Source organism: Coffea arabica, chromosome 9e, assembly GCF_036785885.1.
Source record: "Coffea arabica cultivar ET-39 chromosome 9e, Coffea Arabica ET-39 HiFi, whole genome shotgun sequence".
Classification (NCBI taxonomy): Eukaryota; Viridiplantae; Streptophyta; class Magnoliopsida; order Gentianales; family Rubiaceae; genus Coffea; species Coffea arabica.
Genome location: NC_092327.1, coordinates 2,353,177 through 2,369,066, shown reverse-complemented (window position 1 = coordinate 2,369,066; position 15,890 = coordinate 2,353,177). Strand labels below are relative to the sequence as shown.

General features: G+C 35.4%; 1 protein-coding gene across 1 annotated transcript; it reads right to left on the bottom strand.

Annotated features, from left to right (window-relative positions):
• Nucleotides 1–1,908: 1,908 nt before the first annotated feature.
• LOC113710098 (stromal cell-derived factor 2-like protein) lies at nt 1,909–3,430 on the bottom strand. The gene is made up of 3 exons (XM_027232943.2): nt 2,848–3,430; nt 2,174–2,314; nt 1,909–2,091 (listed from the first exon to the last, which is right to left on the bottom strand). The coding sequence occupies exons 1-3, from the start codon at nt 2,944–2,946 to the stop codon at nt 1,909–1,911; spliced, it is 423 nt and encodes a 140-aa protein (XP_027088744.1). The 5' UTR covers nt 2,947–3,430.
• Between the last annotated feature and the right edge of the window lie 12,460 nt (nt 3,431–15,890).

The window sequence follows — 15,890 nt, the reverse complement described above, 5'->3', positions numbered from 1 at the left end:
ATTTCTTTTTTTTTCATCACCTTTAATACCATAAGGTCTATTCCAAAGAAGTAAAGAAGTTGGGGAAGATTTTTTAAGGTTATTTTGGTTATATTTTTTTCAAAAATAATTAGTTCTATTCAATTCTTTTTCGAACTTGATTTCACAATCGACTTATTTGGGATGCAGTCTTGTACCATAACATCCTTAAGGAAGTTGGAGAAGTTGCCAAATACTTACTATCCTTGTGTTTGTTGTGTTGTAGAATGATGAAATGTGTGAGAATGGTGATGTACTCAAAATTATTATGAAATTTCGTTTTGTCCATTTGATATTATAATTCTAATATGTACTAAATTTATGAGATCGATTTGATTGTTGGATGAAATGTGTGAGAATGGTGATGTATGGACTTTAATTACAATATCTCTACCAATATTAATTGGAAAAGTATGTTTTTTTCATTGAAAAACATGTTGATATTAAGTGAAAAATAATTTTTTTATTGAAAAATAGTTTTTTTTGGGGGCGGGTACCCTATGACCCACCTTTTTTTTTCGGGTACCCGAATAACGTGTATGCGAAGACATTAGGAGCGGGTTAGAGTCGGAAAATGACTGATTCGATATATTAGGGTCGGGTCAGCCAAATCATGATAGGGGTGGGTACCCGACCCGTGCCCAACCCTACTAATTCGACACCTCTATGATTAAACTCTTTTTAAGACACACCCCTTGTGATTAAAAAATATTCACTAACATCCATTGTGCTTTTAATTTAAGTGAAAAACTGACAGCACTACAACAAAAATGACTTTTAACGGCATTTAAAGGTGTCAGTATAGATAATCTAACCTGACACTTTACTTTTCCTCACACCTCAGACGAGTGTTGTCCCTTCCAATGTGGGGATAGGCTCATATATTCAAACGTGTCAGGAAAATTATGCTGTTATAACTTCCCATCCGTCAACAAAAATCCCTTTTCTTGATAATTGAAAGTGTCAGGATAGCTATAGTACAACATTAGGATTTCGAATTCTATACTGACACTTTTAATTGCCAGGAAAATTTTTTTTTTTTTGATATAGAAGCAACTTGCAGGTAGTGCTCCATGCTATACATTCTGTCAATCAGAAGCCCAAAGGACTTGTAAAATTATCCCAAAGAACAAAATGCATATAAGAAAATATGCTATGATGCAAAAATCTAGAAACATCAAACTTGAGCAGCACCGTGATTATGAGAACTGAAAATGCCAACTCCCATAAGCGAGAGTAGATTTGTCATCATGTTTCATACATGAAAAGATTCACAGGAATGATTCATAAATAACAGAAGAGCACATGACTAGTAAGGTAAATGGCCACAAGAAGTCCGTACAGATATCCAGACATACCTGACAAATGGTAAGCTAATGAGAAGGAGCTAAAAGCGTAACTAGCGTTCATTTACGTGACATGAATTACACATCAAGAAAGTCAATCGACTCTCAACAGCTCACTTGTATCTTGTAGGCTGAAAGTTCTTCTATCAAATGCTACTGCAAAACAGAGGAAGAACAAGATATAAGCATGATTTTGACAACACAAGACTGCAGGACCAAGGAAATGGAAAGATAAAGGAGTATATACGGAACAATTAATAATGTTTTCATGGTTTTTAATGCAAATAGTCTCAAGGACCCTATCAGGAAAGAAAATTTTCTTCTAACAATCTACTGTCATCTACACAAATGTTGAGCACTAGCAAGAAAACACAAACCAGAATGCTTACCCGGAACCAAGGAAGTACATTATTGTAGAATCAGTTATGAATTTGTCACAAGAAAGAGAAGTATCACGGTTTCAGAAGCTGATAGACAGGCTGTGAGTGGCCTAGTAACTATCAACACAAGTTCATAAGGCATAGTGGTTTTTACCCATTACATGCTATTTACTGATAAGAAGATTAATTGCATAAGGCATAACAGCAATAGGCATCATAGTAAGACTTACATTTAGCAAGTGGCTATGTAACCATTTTCTGGTCCTCATGTGTTGCAGCCTGATGATGGTACCACCTTTGATTGTATCCCCTTGTTGGGCATTGGTATCTGATACAGGTCTAACAATCTGCAAGCCAAGTTTAATCATACCTAACCTTAGAAAATTATGATGATCTAGAAAAAAATAGATACTAGAAAAAGAAACATACCCAATAGCTGTTTGAGTCATCAACGTTGGGAAAACCAGTGACGGACTGCTGCCCACTACCAGAGCCATATGGTTCATCATGCGAATGCAGCCTAAACTTTGTTCTCTCATGCATCAACTTGATCACTGACCCATAAGTAATCTATCAAAATCACAGATGCCGAACAAAATAAGAATGACTTAGCACAAAGCCCCATTATACAACTATTAGAACTCAAAGCATCATACACCATTTTTTATTTTCGCCACACAACAGAAATGTCAAACTATAAAACAGGAAAAAAAATCAAATTTAATTCATAAATCAGCTCTTTAAAAATCCAAATTGCAATTTTTAACTGACACCCAGCTAGATTTTTAACAAAGATTATCGAGGCATTTCATCAAACATGTCGAAGGCTATTACTAATTCTACACAAACAACTCCATTTCCTCTTTCCCTGTCCTTTTTTAGCTTAGAAACCTCTGAAGCGCTAGAATTTATAACCATCACATGCCTATAATAGCACAAACTTGGTCAAAATTTTGAACCAAAAATAACTATAAAACAACTTTTCGCGTACAGTTTCAACAAATAGGGGGAAAAGCACACACACAAAGATGCACCGCATATCTGTGCAACTACAGGAACGCAAAAACCACAAATTTGAAGTAGTAAGTGGGCTTTCGGTTTACCTGGACGCCTTCGGAAGCTGCAGAGACGGGGGAAGAGATGAAATCAGAGTCAAGGGTAAGAAAAAGGAAAATGGCGAGACCGAAAAACGAGATTGCCATTAGTAAAAGTAAGCCAATGAACCAGGTAGTTTGCCAAAAGAGCAAACTGAGATCGGACTTGGAAGACGATTCTCGATAAACTATTCGAGTCGGGGGAGAAATTTGTTGAGCCGAATTCGAAGAAGAAGAAGACGATGACCCGAAAGAGGGTTTCCTTCGAGAGAGATTTTGTTGCTGATGCTGCTGTTGGCTGCCTGAGGGAGCCACGGTTGAAGCTTTATGGAAATCGGAGCTCCAATCACAGGCTTCGATGCTTGGAAGATCCTAATGATGAAGATGAAGGTGGGGCTAATCGTAATCGGAATCGTGTGGGGACGGGTACGGATGTCAAAGATGAAGGGCTTCTGGAGCCAGGGGATGAGGAAGTGAGTACCCTCTCCAATGGTGTCATCGATGACACCGTGGAACCGGTCGAAGAGGACAGCCCGCTGCCCTCCGTCGACAATGTAGAGGGAGGAGTTGAGGACGGTGGCGCCGATACCCAAACCAACTACGTCAGAACGAAACTGCTGCCTGGCTGCTACCCATTTTTCCCACCAACTATGTTGGAATCTAACAACAGAGACAGAGAGAGGGGGAAGGGGGGCTGGAAATGGTGGAGCCGGAAAATGAAAATTTTGAGCAAGTGTTTTGACTAAGTGTTTTGGCCGGCAGAATGAAAATTTTGAGTATTTTAAGCAAATGAATCTTCTGCCAAAATCAAACGATGCCGTTTTGTGTCTTTCTTTTTTTTTTTTGTACATCTCACATTTTCTTAAGTGTCATGTTAGGTAGTCTAAAGGCACATTATTATTTTTATATCTGATTAAATTAAAAAAAATTAGAGTATATATTATTGAGTTGGTAATAAGTATCATGATAGGAGTGCTATAATGACACAAACCAGCAAGTGTCCTTATAGGAATGTGAGGAAAGACCATTTTTGTTGTATTGCAGAAATAGACTCTACTAGTGAAAATTTAACTTTACACAATCCAATAGTCTAACTGATTACTTGTTTCTAGTGATGATAAACTAAAATAATGTTTTCTTTCGAAAATACCCTCAGATGAACATTTGCACTTTATAATAAAAATATATCAACCATTTTTTATTGTATAGAAGGTTCAAATACTCTAAAAGTGATGATTTGAAACTTTTTAAAGATTGCAAATGTTAATTTGGAGGTATTTGTGGAGGAAAAATATTATTAAGTCTTCACGTCATTAGAATCAAGTAACTAATTGCACTATTGAAATGCTTACAGTGAAATCTCCGCTAGTGAAGTCTGCTTCCATGTTTTCCTACTTAAATTCAAAGCACATAGGGTACAAGTGGACTTTTTTGAACCATAAGGGGTATATCTTAAAAAATGCTAAACTACAAGGGAAATATGAGGAATTTGCCCCTAAATTATTATCCAGATTATGATACTTTCAGCTTTCAATAGCCCATTACGACCATACATGTTTTCACTTTATTGGAGTTCTTGAAAATTTCTAAATGCATGTAGCCTTCATCACATGTATCGAAAAGGAAAATTTTCACGTAGTTTTTCTCCTGACCTGAAATTTAGAAATGTTACGCACGTAATTATTTTTCCTGATCAGCGCATTGATCTACCAATGAGGATTTTTTAGGTCTCCAAGAGTTTTAGATTCTCGATTGCCTTGGCGTTGGTATCTAGTTATGGTATATCTACATCTTTACAAATGTTGATAATCAATTTTGGAATGCCATTCAATTCAAGACCAAATATAGGTGTGATGGGGCGTAGTGTGGTGCGTAGTAACCAGGATGTCTGTTGGCTACCTTACTTATTTTCCTTAAGGGATAATTTCAAAGGCTTCTAATAATTTCACTTAGCATTCTTAAAATTTTAAAAGTAATTCCTATTTAAAAGTAATTTCTATGAAAAAAGATGTTAGTTTTATTCCCATTCATAAGAGTTTATCATTCAAAGTAGATTGTTACGGGCCGTATTTCTTGTAATCACAGCATTGAATGACAGAGCCAACATTTGTATTTGTGTGCATAAATGTGGATTGAAACTAAGATATGAACATTTGTGTGAATTTTGAATAATTGATGAAATTAAGGTTTATGTTTGTTTGTCACAATCTTGGTTCAAAGACTTTGGAAAACCAATGTACGTGTCTAATAAATATCATAGGAAATCGTGAGTTATACGAATAGATGGAGTACATGAAAAGGAGAATGGTTTGTAGGGTGCATTTGTAAGTTTAATTCTCTTGAGCCTTATACATACATACATATATATATATATATATATATATATATATATATATATATATACACGTAAAAAGGGATTTTATTTAATAGAACATGAATGTACATAAGTGCAAAGGAATCTGCTCCACAAAGTTACGGCTACAACCAATTAAGCTATACTATAGTACTGCTCAATGAACTAAACTCCGATTATGCCGTCAACATTTAAGGAAAATCTCTTAGGAAAAATCCCAACTAAGGTAAAATAACCATTTGTCCCTTGTACTCGATACATTCTTCCATTCTACCACATAGCTGTGAATCTCCTTTAGCACTCTGCGTACAATAGCTTCAGCATCAGAGGCTTTATATTGGAACACCCTATAATTTCTCTCATTCCATGGAACACCCTATTGAAGCAAGGGCAAGACCAGAAGGGAAGGAACATATTGGATTAACGGCAAATATCTTGTGGCAAATATGGAAAGATAGGAATAAGAAGGAGTTTGAGAGCTCAACTAGATCACCACCACTGAGAACAGTAGAGAAAGCACATAGAGAGTGGCTGGAGCAAGTGGAAGTAGAGAAATCAAAAGATAGAACGAGCACAGAAGAAACAGACCACATGCATGATCAACAAAGCCAAGGCAATGAAGCTCAGGGAGCTATGATCATGGACCTGTCAACAGCTACAAGGAAAGGTCAAAACAATCTAGGCATTGGAGTAACAGTTAGAACAACTACAGGCACCAAGATTGCAGAATGGAAGCTGAAAGAAAGAAGCCTGGGGAACCAAAGCCTAGATGATGCATTAGCTTTAAAGTTAGTCCTGTGTAAAGCTGCGCAATATCGTTGGAACAGAATCAAGCTCAATTTTGCCAACAAGGAGCTGCTGAAACAACTAACAAAAACACAGCCTATGGGGAGCAGAATGGCTACATTGCTGGAGGATATTGTGAATGTGAAAAAACTGTTTTGCATGTGCTCCTTTTGCTTGAGTAGGGAAGAAAATATGATAGATAGTAGAAAATTAAGTGTTGATGCTTTAGGCATTATTGTGGATGAGGAAAGGAATGTTCCTCAGTGTCTTTGAACACTTTTGTAAAGTTCTCTCGAGCCGTTGCTCGCACTTGTAAATTTTTTCCTTACTATAATGAAAGTATCCTATCGTTTCGACAAAAAAAAAAAAATGTATAATATACAGCTGCTCGTAGTGCCAACTTCTTTACTGTGTTTATAAAGCATTCTTTCTTCCAATGACAACTGAGCCATTCAACTTCAGTATTCCATTCATAAGTCCCTTGACATTGCAAGCAGTATTGAGTTATTCTTGACCAAATATAAGCTGTATACTTACATTGAAAAAAGAGATGATTACAAGATTCATTTCTAGTATAGCATAATACACATTTCAGTGAGGAAAAATCATTGATGAAATCAAGTTCGGCAATGTGCAAGAATGTAAACTACAAACAATCCTGGAAGACATTGAGGACCTGAAGAAGAGTTTTGAATGCTGTTTGTTTTTGTTTGCTCCCAGGACTGCTAATGGTTGTAGCCATGCTATGGCTCAATTTGCAGTCAACGCGGTTAGGATTATTGAATGGGAAGGTTCATTCCCATCTTGGCTATCAGTGTTAGCTAGAAAGGATATGGGGGTAGTTACCCCTTTTTGTAATTAGCCCTTGTGTTATCAAGTGTTAATATCTATAAAATTGGTATCGTTTGTCAAAAAAAAAAAAAAAATTAATACACATTTCATTTCAGTCATAATGCCCCACTTAACCAACCTATCCTTTGTGCTTAATCTGTTCTCACACAACAACCATAAGATAAATGAATGTTTTGGGATATATTTTTTGAACCGTACAAGATGATGCCAATAGACCTCAGCAGTGAAATGATTCAACACTTCATTTGCATATCTGATAGAGAACAAACCAGAGTTACTGGGCAGCCGTTTCACTATATCTAACATTCCCTCACTTAATGACTGTCTAGAAGGAAGAAATTGTGCAAAATCATCTATTTCATCCGTTCTCCTCCTACCAGTGGGGATCTTTCACTCTCTATTTTCAATGATAAAAGAAACCTTAGCCTGTAGCGTACTTCCAAACTATCGCACCATATTGGGCCCATAAGCTGTCAACAATGGCCCTCTATGGCACCAATTATCATACCAGAAATAAGTATTTTCTACACTTTTGATCACTGAGACAATAAAAGGCTGTGTAATAAGTCTGATCCAAAGAAGTTTATGCCAAATCCAAGAACAAAATTGAGGCAATGAAATAGACTAGAAACATTTATTTTTTGAATTTCACAGTGTGAACCCAAGCAATCGAAAGAGAATCCTTTTTAAGTGCTATGTTTCAAATATGATTAAACAATAAAGCCTTATTCCAATTAGTTAAATTAGGCAGTCCTAGCCCTCCTTGTTTGATAGGTTTGCTCATTTCCTTCCAGCATACTTTGATCCCATTCTTGATAGAATCTACTCCTTTCCATAAGAATGCAGTAAGCATAGCTTCAATCCTCTTAATGACAGCTTGTGATAATAGGAATAGCTACTCCAATAGAGCTAAACACTAAGCAACACTGACTTCACCAATAGCAACCGACCAACGTAAGTCGATAGTTTATTGCTTCACCCTTCTATTTTCCTCTTTATCTTCTCCATGATAGGGGTGCAATCCTTGAAGGATAGTTTGGTACTTATATTTTTATTTGGCTTGTAACTTCAAACTGAATAGTCTGTATAGTGTAATAGTGTTAAGTCATAAATGTGGTATCGAGAAAATGGATTCAAGTGCCGTTTATTTTGTGTAGAACTAGCCACTGGTGGCTGTATGTGAACTAATCGTTTGTAATTTAACATAGAAAATTAGACGTCTTCAAATTTTACTGAAAAGCAACCCTGTTATTTAACTTACAACACGCTTATAATTTAAGTTATGACTTATTAAACTCAAAGCCCATAATGTATTGGCGGAGCTGCTGAATACTGTTGGAGAATCTTGATGGTAGTTATAACTTATTGTATTTTCCGGAATTAGAGGTTCTAGGTTCTAGTTTACCTGCCATTTCCCTACTTCTTAAATCGTATCCTTTCCTTACTAAATTTTCGTTTAAAAAAATAAGCTTACTGACTAGTAGTTGGTTATTGTGTTTATTCACTAAAGCCATGGATTAGCGAATGGGTATGTCTCATTTGAAGAGACATGGTTATGTCTCTAAATAAAACCAACCATATTAGTTGTCAGGAATATAAAATCTGCATAATCATTTTCAGGCCAATATTTTTCTAATTTCCTCCACAAAAATAAGACAAATTTGTCAAACTCTTTAAGTACTTAGTGCATTAATTTCGTTAGTGCAAAATGCAGTCAATCACTAAGTTTGTTGTGTACTAGAAGTTGTTTTGCGACTCTTTTACACACCAAAGTAGTAGGGGTAAATTAAAGTTTAGGGAAATTGGTATTGTAACGCGCCTTGGAGCAATCTTCCAGTCCATTTGGAACGATCTCTGGCCGGAGTTGTCGATCAAGATAGAGCTTCAAACCCTCTAGTAGGGCAAGCGCCACACCCTCCATGTTAAGCCATCAATAAAATTGCCTAAATATCGCGAATAATGCTTCCTCCGCCAGAGAACCCCGGATTACCTAAAGAAAATAATCCACGTTAAGTTTATAGCGAGAGGCCTGAAAACATTGCCATGAAATTGGAACTGGTATCCGGACTTCCCTTTGAATGAAAATAATCCCTTTGATGTTATTCCATGTATGCAACGTTTATGCCTGAAACTTTGGTTCATAAAGACGGATTCCTCGCTCTTCAAATCGTCCAACATATGAGGCACGGTAAAATCCATAACAGTTTCCTTTACCTGAAGTAAGAAACTTATTTTGCGAGGTATATCAAATGAGGTTCGATTTTGGAGAAAAATATAGATATGATCATTAGGCAACCAACATACGGATGTAAATAGTATAACACTACTAACTTTAGTCATGCATCCTGAAATCGAACTACATAATTGAAAATAAAAGTACACGACTTTTATCTTTAAAAAGTGATTATGTAGTTTTACTTATCTATTTGTTAAACCATTTATACAAATTTATGAAAATCTATGCACAAAAACATTTTGTCGATGGCAGTATGCACTATTTATCATGTACAATTAATGGAAACGTTAAAGCTGCAACATGCTTGAGTATCTTTACTCTTAACCACCATTATCAATCTTGCAATTCCCTTTTTACTACATATTGCTATTGTAACCTTGCCAATATTCCTATGAAACCTTTGGGCGGAGAGGGGTTGGGTTTGTAAGCCAAATTGAAAGGAATTGCAACAAAAGAAAAAACACTTTTATCTTGATTTTTGAGCAACACTAACTGAGACTTCTTATAGTTCCAGCAAACTCTACATAAGCTTCAAACCGATGGTAGTTGTTGCACGGTACTGAAACAATTTTATGTATTTTTCCTCAGTTTCTTTTTGGATATTATCTCCGAAGGCCATCCTAATTCATCTAAAGCATTAGCTAGAAACTAGACATGTTATATAATACCAGCATGAAACTAACAATGAGCATAGGCTATAAGTAATTTGAACCAGTAATTTACAGGCCAGGCATTTGCTAATTGAAGTTCCTTATTCTTTTCTTTATGTAGTTTGCTTCATGCAACTCATCTCTACCATGAAAGAAGGCATAAACCTACATAAGTAAACTCAAAGAAACTGTAAGAAAACATATAAGCAACTAGCTTGAATAACTACTTTTCGCAATCCTAATGCTCACCTAAGCTCACCAGCTATGAAGAAATTTGAAGACAACAACAAAAATCTGGAATCTTATTTATTACGTATCAAATGGACTCAGGAGTTCCCCCAAACACTTCAGTAGGCAAAGTTCTTTGGCCCTAATTGAGTCAAAGAAAGAAACTTGTCCCCCCAAGTGAAGTGTTCGAGGGAACTCTAGAGGACATCTGATGCTTTGTTAATTCATCCTATGCTTTTGATCTGCTTCGATGCTGCTATTTATAGAGCTTCTTTCTTGATGGTTTGTATATGTGGTCAGTGCACTGATAGCATTTTTTTTTTTAGATGCTTTTCGTTCTATAAGCATTTTATGCTTTTCATCTTGTACCTGAATGAACCTAGTCGTGATATGGGACCAAATGAAAAGAGTGCTAAACAATAGAACTTGAGTGGTGCCTTTCTTCAATCTTTTCTTTTGCATTCAGTACTTCCTATTTATTCCCTTTGATCTGTCATTTTCAACTTGATGCTGCCATTACTGCCTTATTTGTACTTTTGGACGTTGTAAAAAATCTGACATTCTTCCCTTACATATGTGTACATATAGCCTAGCCATTACCCCAAAAAAAAACTAGTAATCTAATTAATTACTATAAAGCTAAATCCAGTTTTGAATCCTTCTGAGCTTTTATCTACAATATTGCTATTAACCTTAGCTGTTTGATATTGCAATTCGAAGATGAAAAGGGATACGAGTGGAGGGAGGGTAGATTATACTGGATCGGTATCTGCTGCTTTAGACATCTATGGTAGATAATATTCTTATTTTTTTCATCTGCTATATAATTCTGACCAGGTTCAGCTTCTTCAGACTCTGGAAATTGGGTTAGAAAAAGATTCTCTATGTGATGCTGTCTTGATCACAAAGGCCACCATTCTCATTAGCAGATTCCACATGCATAGACTAGATTATCTTCTCTGCAAGCAGCTTGTGGAAACAACTGGAAAAGTATCAAAGTAAAAGTTCCAAGAGAGGAAAAAAATTGGAAAAGTACCAAATTCTAAACTCTTCGTATAATGGCGTTCTCCACAAGTGGCAGAAGGACCAAGGAACTATTGTCAACCCTCACCAAATGCCAAAAGAACTATCCAAGAAGTACACGCAAAATGTGCAACAAAAACAACGATGCACAGATAGCATTAACAAGTCAGGCAACTATAACACATATTATTATTATTTCAGTTTCATCCTAAACCACTACAAGAAGAAATTGTAGAAAATTCGCATAAAGCTGAATAGTTTTTGGTTACATTTTATGCGAAAGCTGAATAGACATTCAAATTGTAAGGCATTAAAATGGAGAGTAATGACATGTATCACTGATTTTTAGATCACTGGTGTATCACCTCTTATGTACATGTTCAAGCACGAAATGCCACGTCATCATTTTTTTAAAAATTTGAGTAATGTATTTTTAATTAAAAAAATTGGATTTCAAAACTTTTCTAAATCTTTGAGTTTTGTTTTGTGCACATATGGAAAGTGCTAGTAGGAAAATTTGGATTTTTGGGTATACCTTCTAAATCACTTCCACCGCTTTACCTTCTCCATGGATTCCGGTAACTCTATTGATCTACCAATGAGGATTTTTAGGTCCCCAAAAGTTTTAGATCTTTACGAATGTTGATAATCAATTTTGGAGTGACCTTTAATTCAAGACCTAAGTAGGTTTGATGGGGCGTAGAGTGGCGTGTAGTGACCAGGAAGTCTGTTGGCTACCTCACTTATTTTCCTAACTTGACAAATGTCTTTGTTTGAACTGCGCTTTCTGCACAAATGGTTTAGAATAATATTGCTGCTACCTATTTCTTATTTAACTGTGTCACAAGGAGGTGACCCATGAAATTACTCACAACAAATTCTAAAAACAGCCATTGCTATTACAATGGAGCAGATTAACAAGCTACAACCATACATCTTGTTCTTTATTAATGTTTTCTTTAAACAGAAAAAATCACAAAAGTTGATGTCTGACCACAATAAGCATGTAAGAAATTTTATCGAAGGTGATTTGTATCGGTGACTACTTATGTTTCATAACCCTGAGAAGCATTAGTGTAAGTCAAACCTTTCACAATAGATAATATTATTCCCCACAATCGACTTGTACCCATGTATAAAAGCAAGGACGCATCCACCAATGAGCTGGACATGTCGATTTTGAATATTTGGGCTAACAAAATTTCCATGTCTTTGTCTGACGGGTATTTTACATACGTGCAAGTTAAAAAAAACCGAATTACACTCGTTCACTGCAAGTATACAGGTCAACTAGTAGTTTAGGGTATATATCGGGTCGATCCCACAAGGAAGAGTGAACAATTACCGGTATTACTAAAGCTTCTCTATTATTTAGACTATCAATGAATTATAACAAATTTAATCTACTGAAATTATACAAAATAAAAGCTCCTTAGGTTGTGGTATCTCTAACTACTCATGCAAGTGCTATATTTGGATCATTGAGTACTACATCTAGGCTAGTTATGGTGTAATTTCCTTATGTATTTGAATCCTACTTTCGTAATCAATTATACTTATAACTAATCCATACATATTCTCATGGTTATGAAATTAGCTACAAGTTCATTTTTTCAGTGAAATTACATGAAATGAATCACTAAAAACCACATAGGTGCACCTCTACTTTCGTGAGTGTACTCCCTATGTTTAGCACTTCTTGAACTAGTGTTAAATCTCAATTTTCATTGCAGAAACAACACCTTGGATAATCACAATCAGTGGTACTAGATTAATCATGATTTAAAGAGCCAAAGTGCTAAATAACTTGCTCAAATCATAGCAATCAAATAACCAAATAATAAACACTAACAATTATAGAAAGTTTAACCAAACCCAAGGCATAAACTTTAGAGACACATATTAAACACAAAATCCAGAACTTGTATATTAACTAAACTTGGAATCAAGTACAAAAGATAAAGATTTGGAAGGAATACAACCCTTGTCACATGAGCTTTCTTCCTTGCCTTCTTCATCCTCCATCTTCTTCTTTATCTAGCTAATAACAAGAATGGATGAACTATCTTACTCTATACTAAGCTAAACTAACACTAAGAGAATGGAAAAGCTACATTTTTACAGACTCTAAGCTTCTCCCGTATGATCCTCTTTTGGCTCCCAAATGTCTCTGCATATAAACTACTCAAAGGCTCTCTTTTTCCAAGTCAAATTCCAACTTTTGATTTCCAAATCTAACTTTGTTAGGATAGTCAATAATCAATGTTTTTGACTTGAAAATAAGCCATCTTTATTGCCCTTTTGTCTTCTTAGGCATGTGCACCAAATTCTCTTGCAGATTGTAGCTGGAAAGTAGTTTGAACATAAGAGAATTGACTGAGCAAATTGCAGAATTGCGGCCAGAAAACGCGCCTACACAAAACGCGGTTACAAGTCACGTTTTATGTACTCGCGTGTTCACTTTGGCCTTACTTCATCTGCGATTTTCTCTATCATAAAGGCCGAACTGGCTTTTGTAGAAAACACCAAAGTTGTAACCCTTTGAGTTAGATTTCCAATGCTCTAAAAATCATCTAGATCGGAGTTGTATAGCCTGAGATATGACCAAAATACCAAAACCTGGTAAAACCCCTGTTTCAGATTCCGACCACAGAGTGCAGCTTCTGTATTCCGACTTTTTTGTCCATGAATATGGTAGAACTGGATTTTAATGTCTTCATACAAATTGTAGATCTCTTTCGTAGCTTTAAATTGGTATAAAGATTACCTCAATCCGACCAGTGTAGCTCCAGATATAGTCAAAATACTGAAAAGTGTCAAAACTGTCTTGACTTACATTTCCTTACTTAAACGTTTTTCACTTCATTTTTCTTTTTACCACTTTGAATTCATCACCAAATCTCTATTTTTCACTTCAATTGACATCCTTTGGTGATTGAATCATCATTCCTACATAAAAATGAAGTTTTTACTATTAAAATCAATAGAAATGCAATATTAGCCACTTTTACAAAAAATGTATATTTTTACCAAAACCTTAGTTATTTTAATTATAAAACTAAATAATCAAACCAAATTAACTAATAAAATGCACTTAAAAATACGTAAAATAAATCCTTATCATTGTCCATGATGATTTGTCCACATTTATATGACAGGAACGATATATGATAATGTTAGGTTCATGAGTAAAAGATTATGTCCCACATTGGTTCGAGAGGTGGAAAAAAAGCAGTTAATATATAAGTAAGGATCAAAGACCTAAGACTTCAACTTTTGGGTCAAAGTTGGGTTCCTGACTTACATATTGGATTCTTTGGTAGACTCTCTCGAGATGTTTTCCCCTGTCAGATAAGTGAATAATTTATGTACTTTTTGAGTAGTCATTTATATGTGTTTTAATGTTTTTTCAGATAATTTATAATTAAACAATTATATTTATAGTCAAAAGTTGCATTTTGTGGTTAAAATGAGAAAGTTGCATTTTTATGCCACTAAGTGGTGAAAACTTCATATTTTGTAGGTTTTAATAATTAACTCATCAAATGAAGGTAAGCAATAGGTTAATTGAACAATTCTTGATGATTAAAGCACATTTGGGAAGTCGACATGAAGTATAAATGATGATAAAATGAAGAAAGCAAGAAATATTTGAGAAGGTTCATAAAACAGGTGAAGAAACTAGTTCTTGACAAGAACCAATTGGAGTTGGTGATTCTGGGCAAAACTTTTGTCGAAGCAAAACTAGTTCTTGCAAGGCCCGGTTTCGAGCGGGGGATTCTCAACCGAAAAGGTTTCATGCAAGTTGCACAACTTATGCAACTTTATTTCTTTTGGCATATATTTTCTAACTTGCAAAGAAAAGTTGACGGGACCTATTGGTGGCTGGATGAACATGTTCAAGAAGTTTCAACAATATATTTTACCACCACAATACTTGAAGATTCTTTGAAGCCAAAATCCTGACTTTTGAAGCAACTTTTGTCAAGAGTTCATATTGGAGAAAGATGTAAAGAGGCTTGAAGATTTCTCTATAAGTAGGAGTTGTATTTTTTATTTGAGCATAAGTTAGAGAGCTTGGTAGTGTAGTATATATAGCTCTTAAGCTACAAGCTCCTAGTTGTTGGTTTAGGAGTAGAATAGAGTAGTGTAGTTTAGTTCAACTGCTCTCATACTAGCAACTAGATTTGGATGAAGAGCTTAGGAGTAAGATGGAGAGTTGGAGTTTATATGAAAAGGGTAACCTCTCCTATCACTCTCTCTTTTGAATTTGATTTTACGTTCAGCTATAATATAAGAACGGTAATTGCTGCCATTGTGGAGCAGGACATGGTTATTGGCAAATCATCCATTGAGATCAATCTAAATGAATGTGAAAATACAAGCAATAGGTGTTAATGAGTAGTGCGAATTCCTTATTGATGGATAACACAAATTCTTTTTCTTCCTTAGCTGATACTTCTATGTGTGCAATGGAGGAGCTGAAAGGTAGGAAAGGCAAAGGAGGAAGAAAAGGTGCAATTGGGAGAGTAATTGGAGGCCAGAGCAAGGGTAAGCCTCCTGACCCCAAAACTTAGTGTGAATATTATCTTTTGGGATATTAGAGGATTAAATCAGCCTCATAAGCAAGTTTCAGTAAAGAAAACTGTAAATAATATACATCCTGACATATTGGGTATAGTGGTGAATAAAGTGATAGCTAGGAACTTTGATACTATCTATAATAGTTGTTTTATAAATTGGGATTGTATTCATCACACTAAGCTGCAAAGAGTAGGCAGAAGTCTTGTTTTGTTGGGACCCTTCAAAAGTTCAAGTAACTTCAGTTAATATTCATCAGCAAGTTATCACTTGTTATATTGAACACCTAGTTTGGAAAAGAGGTTTTTCCTTTCCTTCATATATGCCAAGATTGACAGTGTGG

What these genes read in the sequence shown, in the direction of transcription:
- LOC113710098 (XM_027232943.2), bottom strand. Translation starts at nt 2,946, where the DNA reads ATGGCAATCTCGTTTTTCGGTCTCGCCATTTTCCTTTTTCTTACCCTT. An exon ending in CAGCTTCCGAAGGCGTCCAG is followed by an intron (nt 2,315 to 2,847) that starts GTAAACCGAAAG and finishes TGATTTTGATAG; the next exon opens with ATTACTTATGGGTCAGTGAT. An exon ending in ATGACTCAAACAGCTATTGG is followed by an intron (nt 2,092 to 2,173) that starts GTATGTTTCTTT and finishes CTTGGCTTGCAG; the next exon opens with ATTGTTAGACCTGTATCAGA.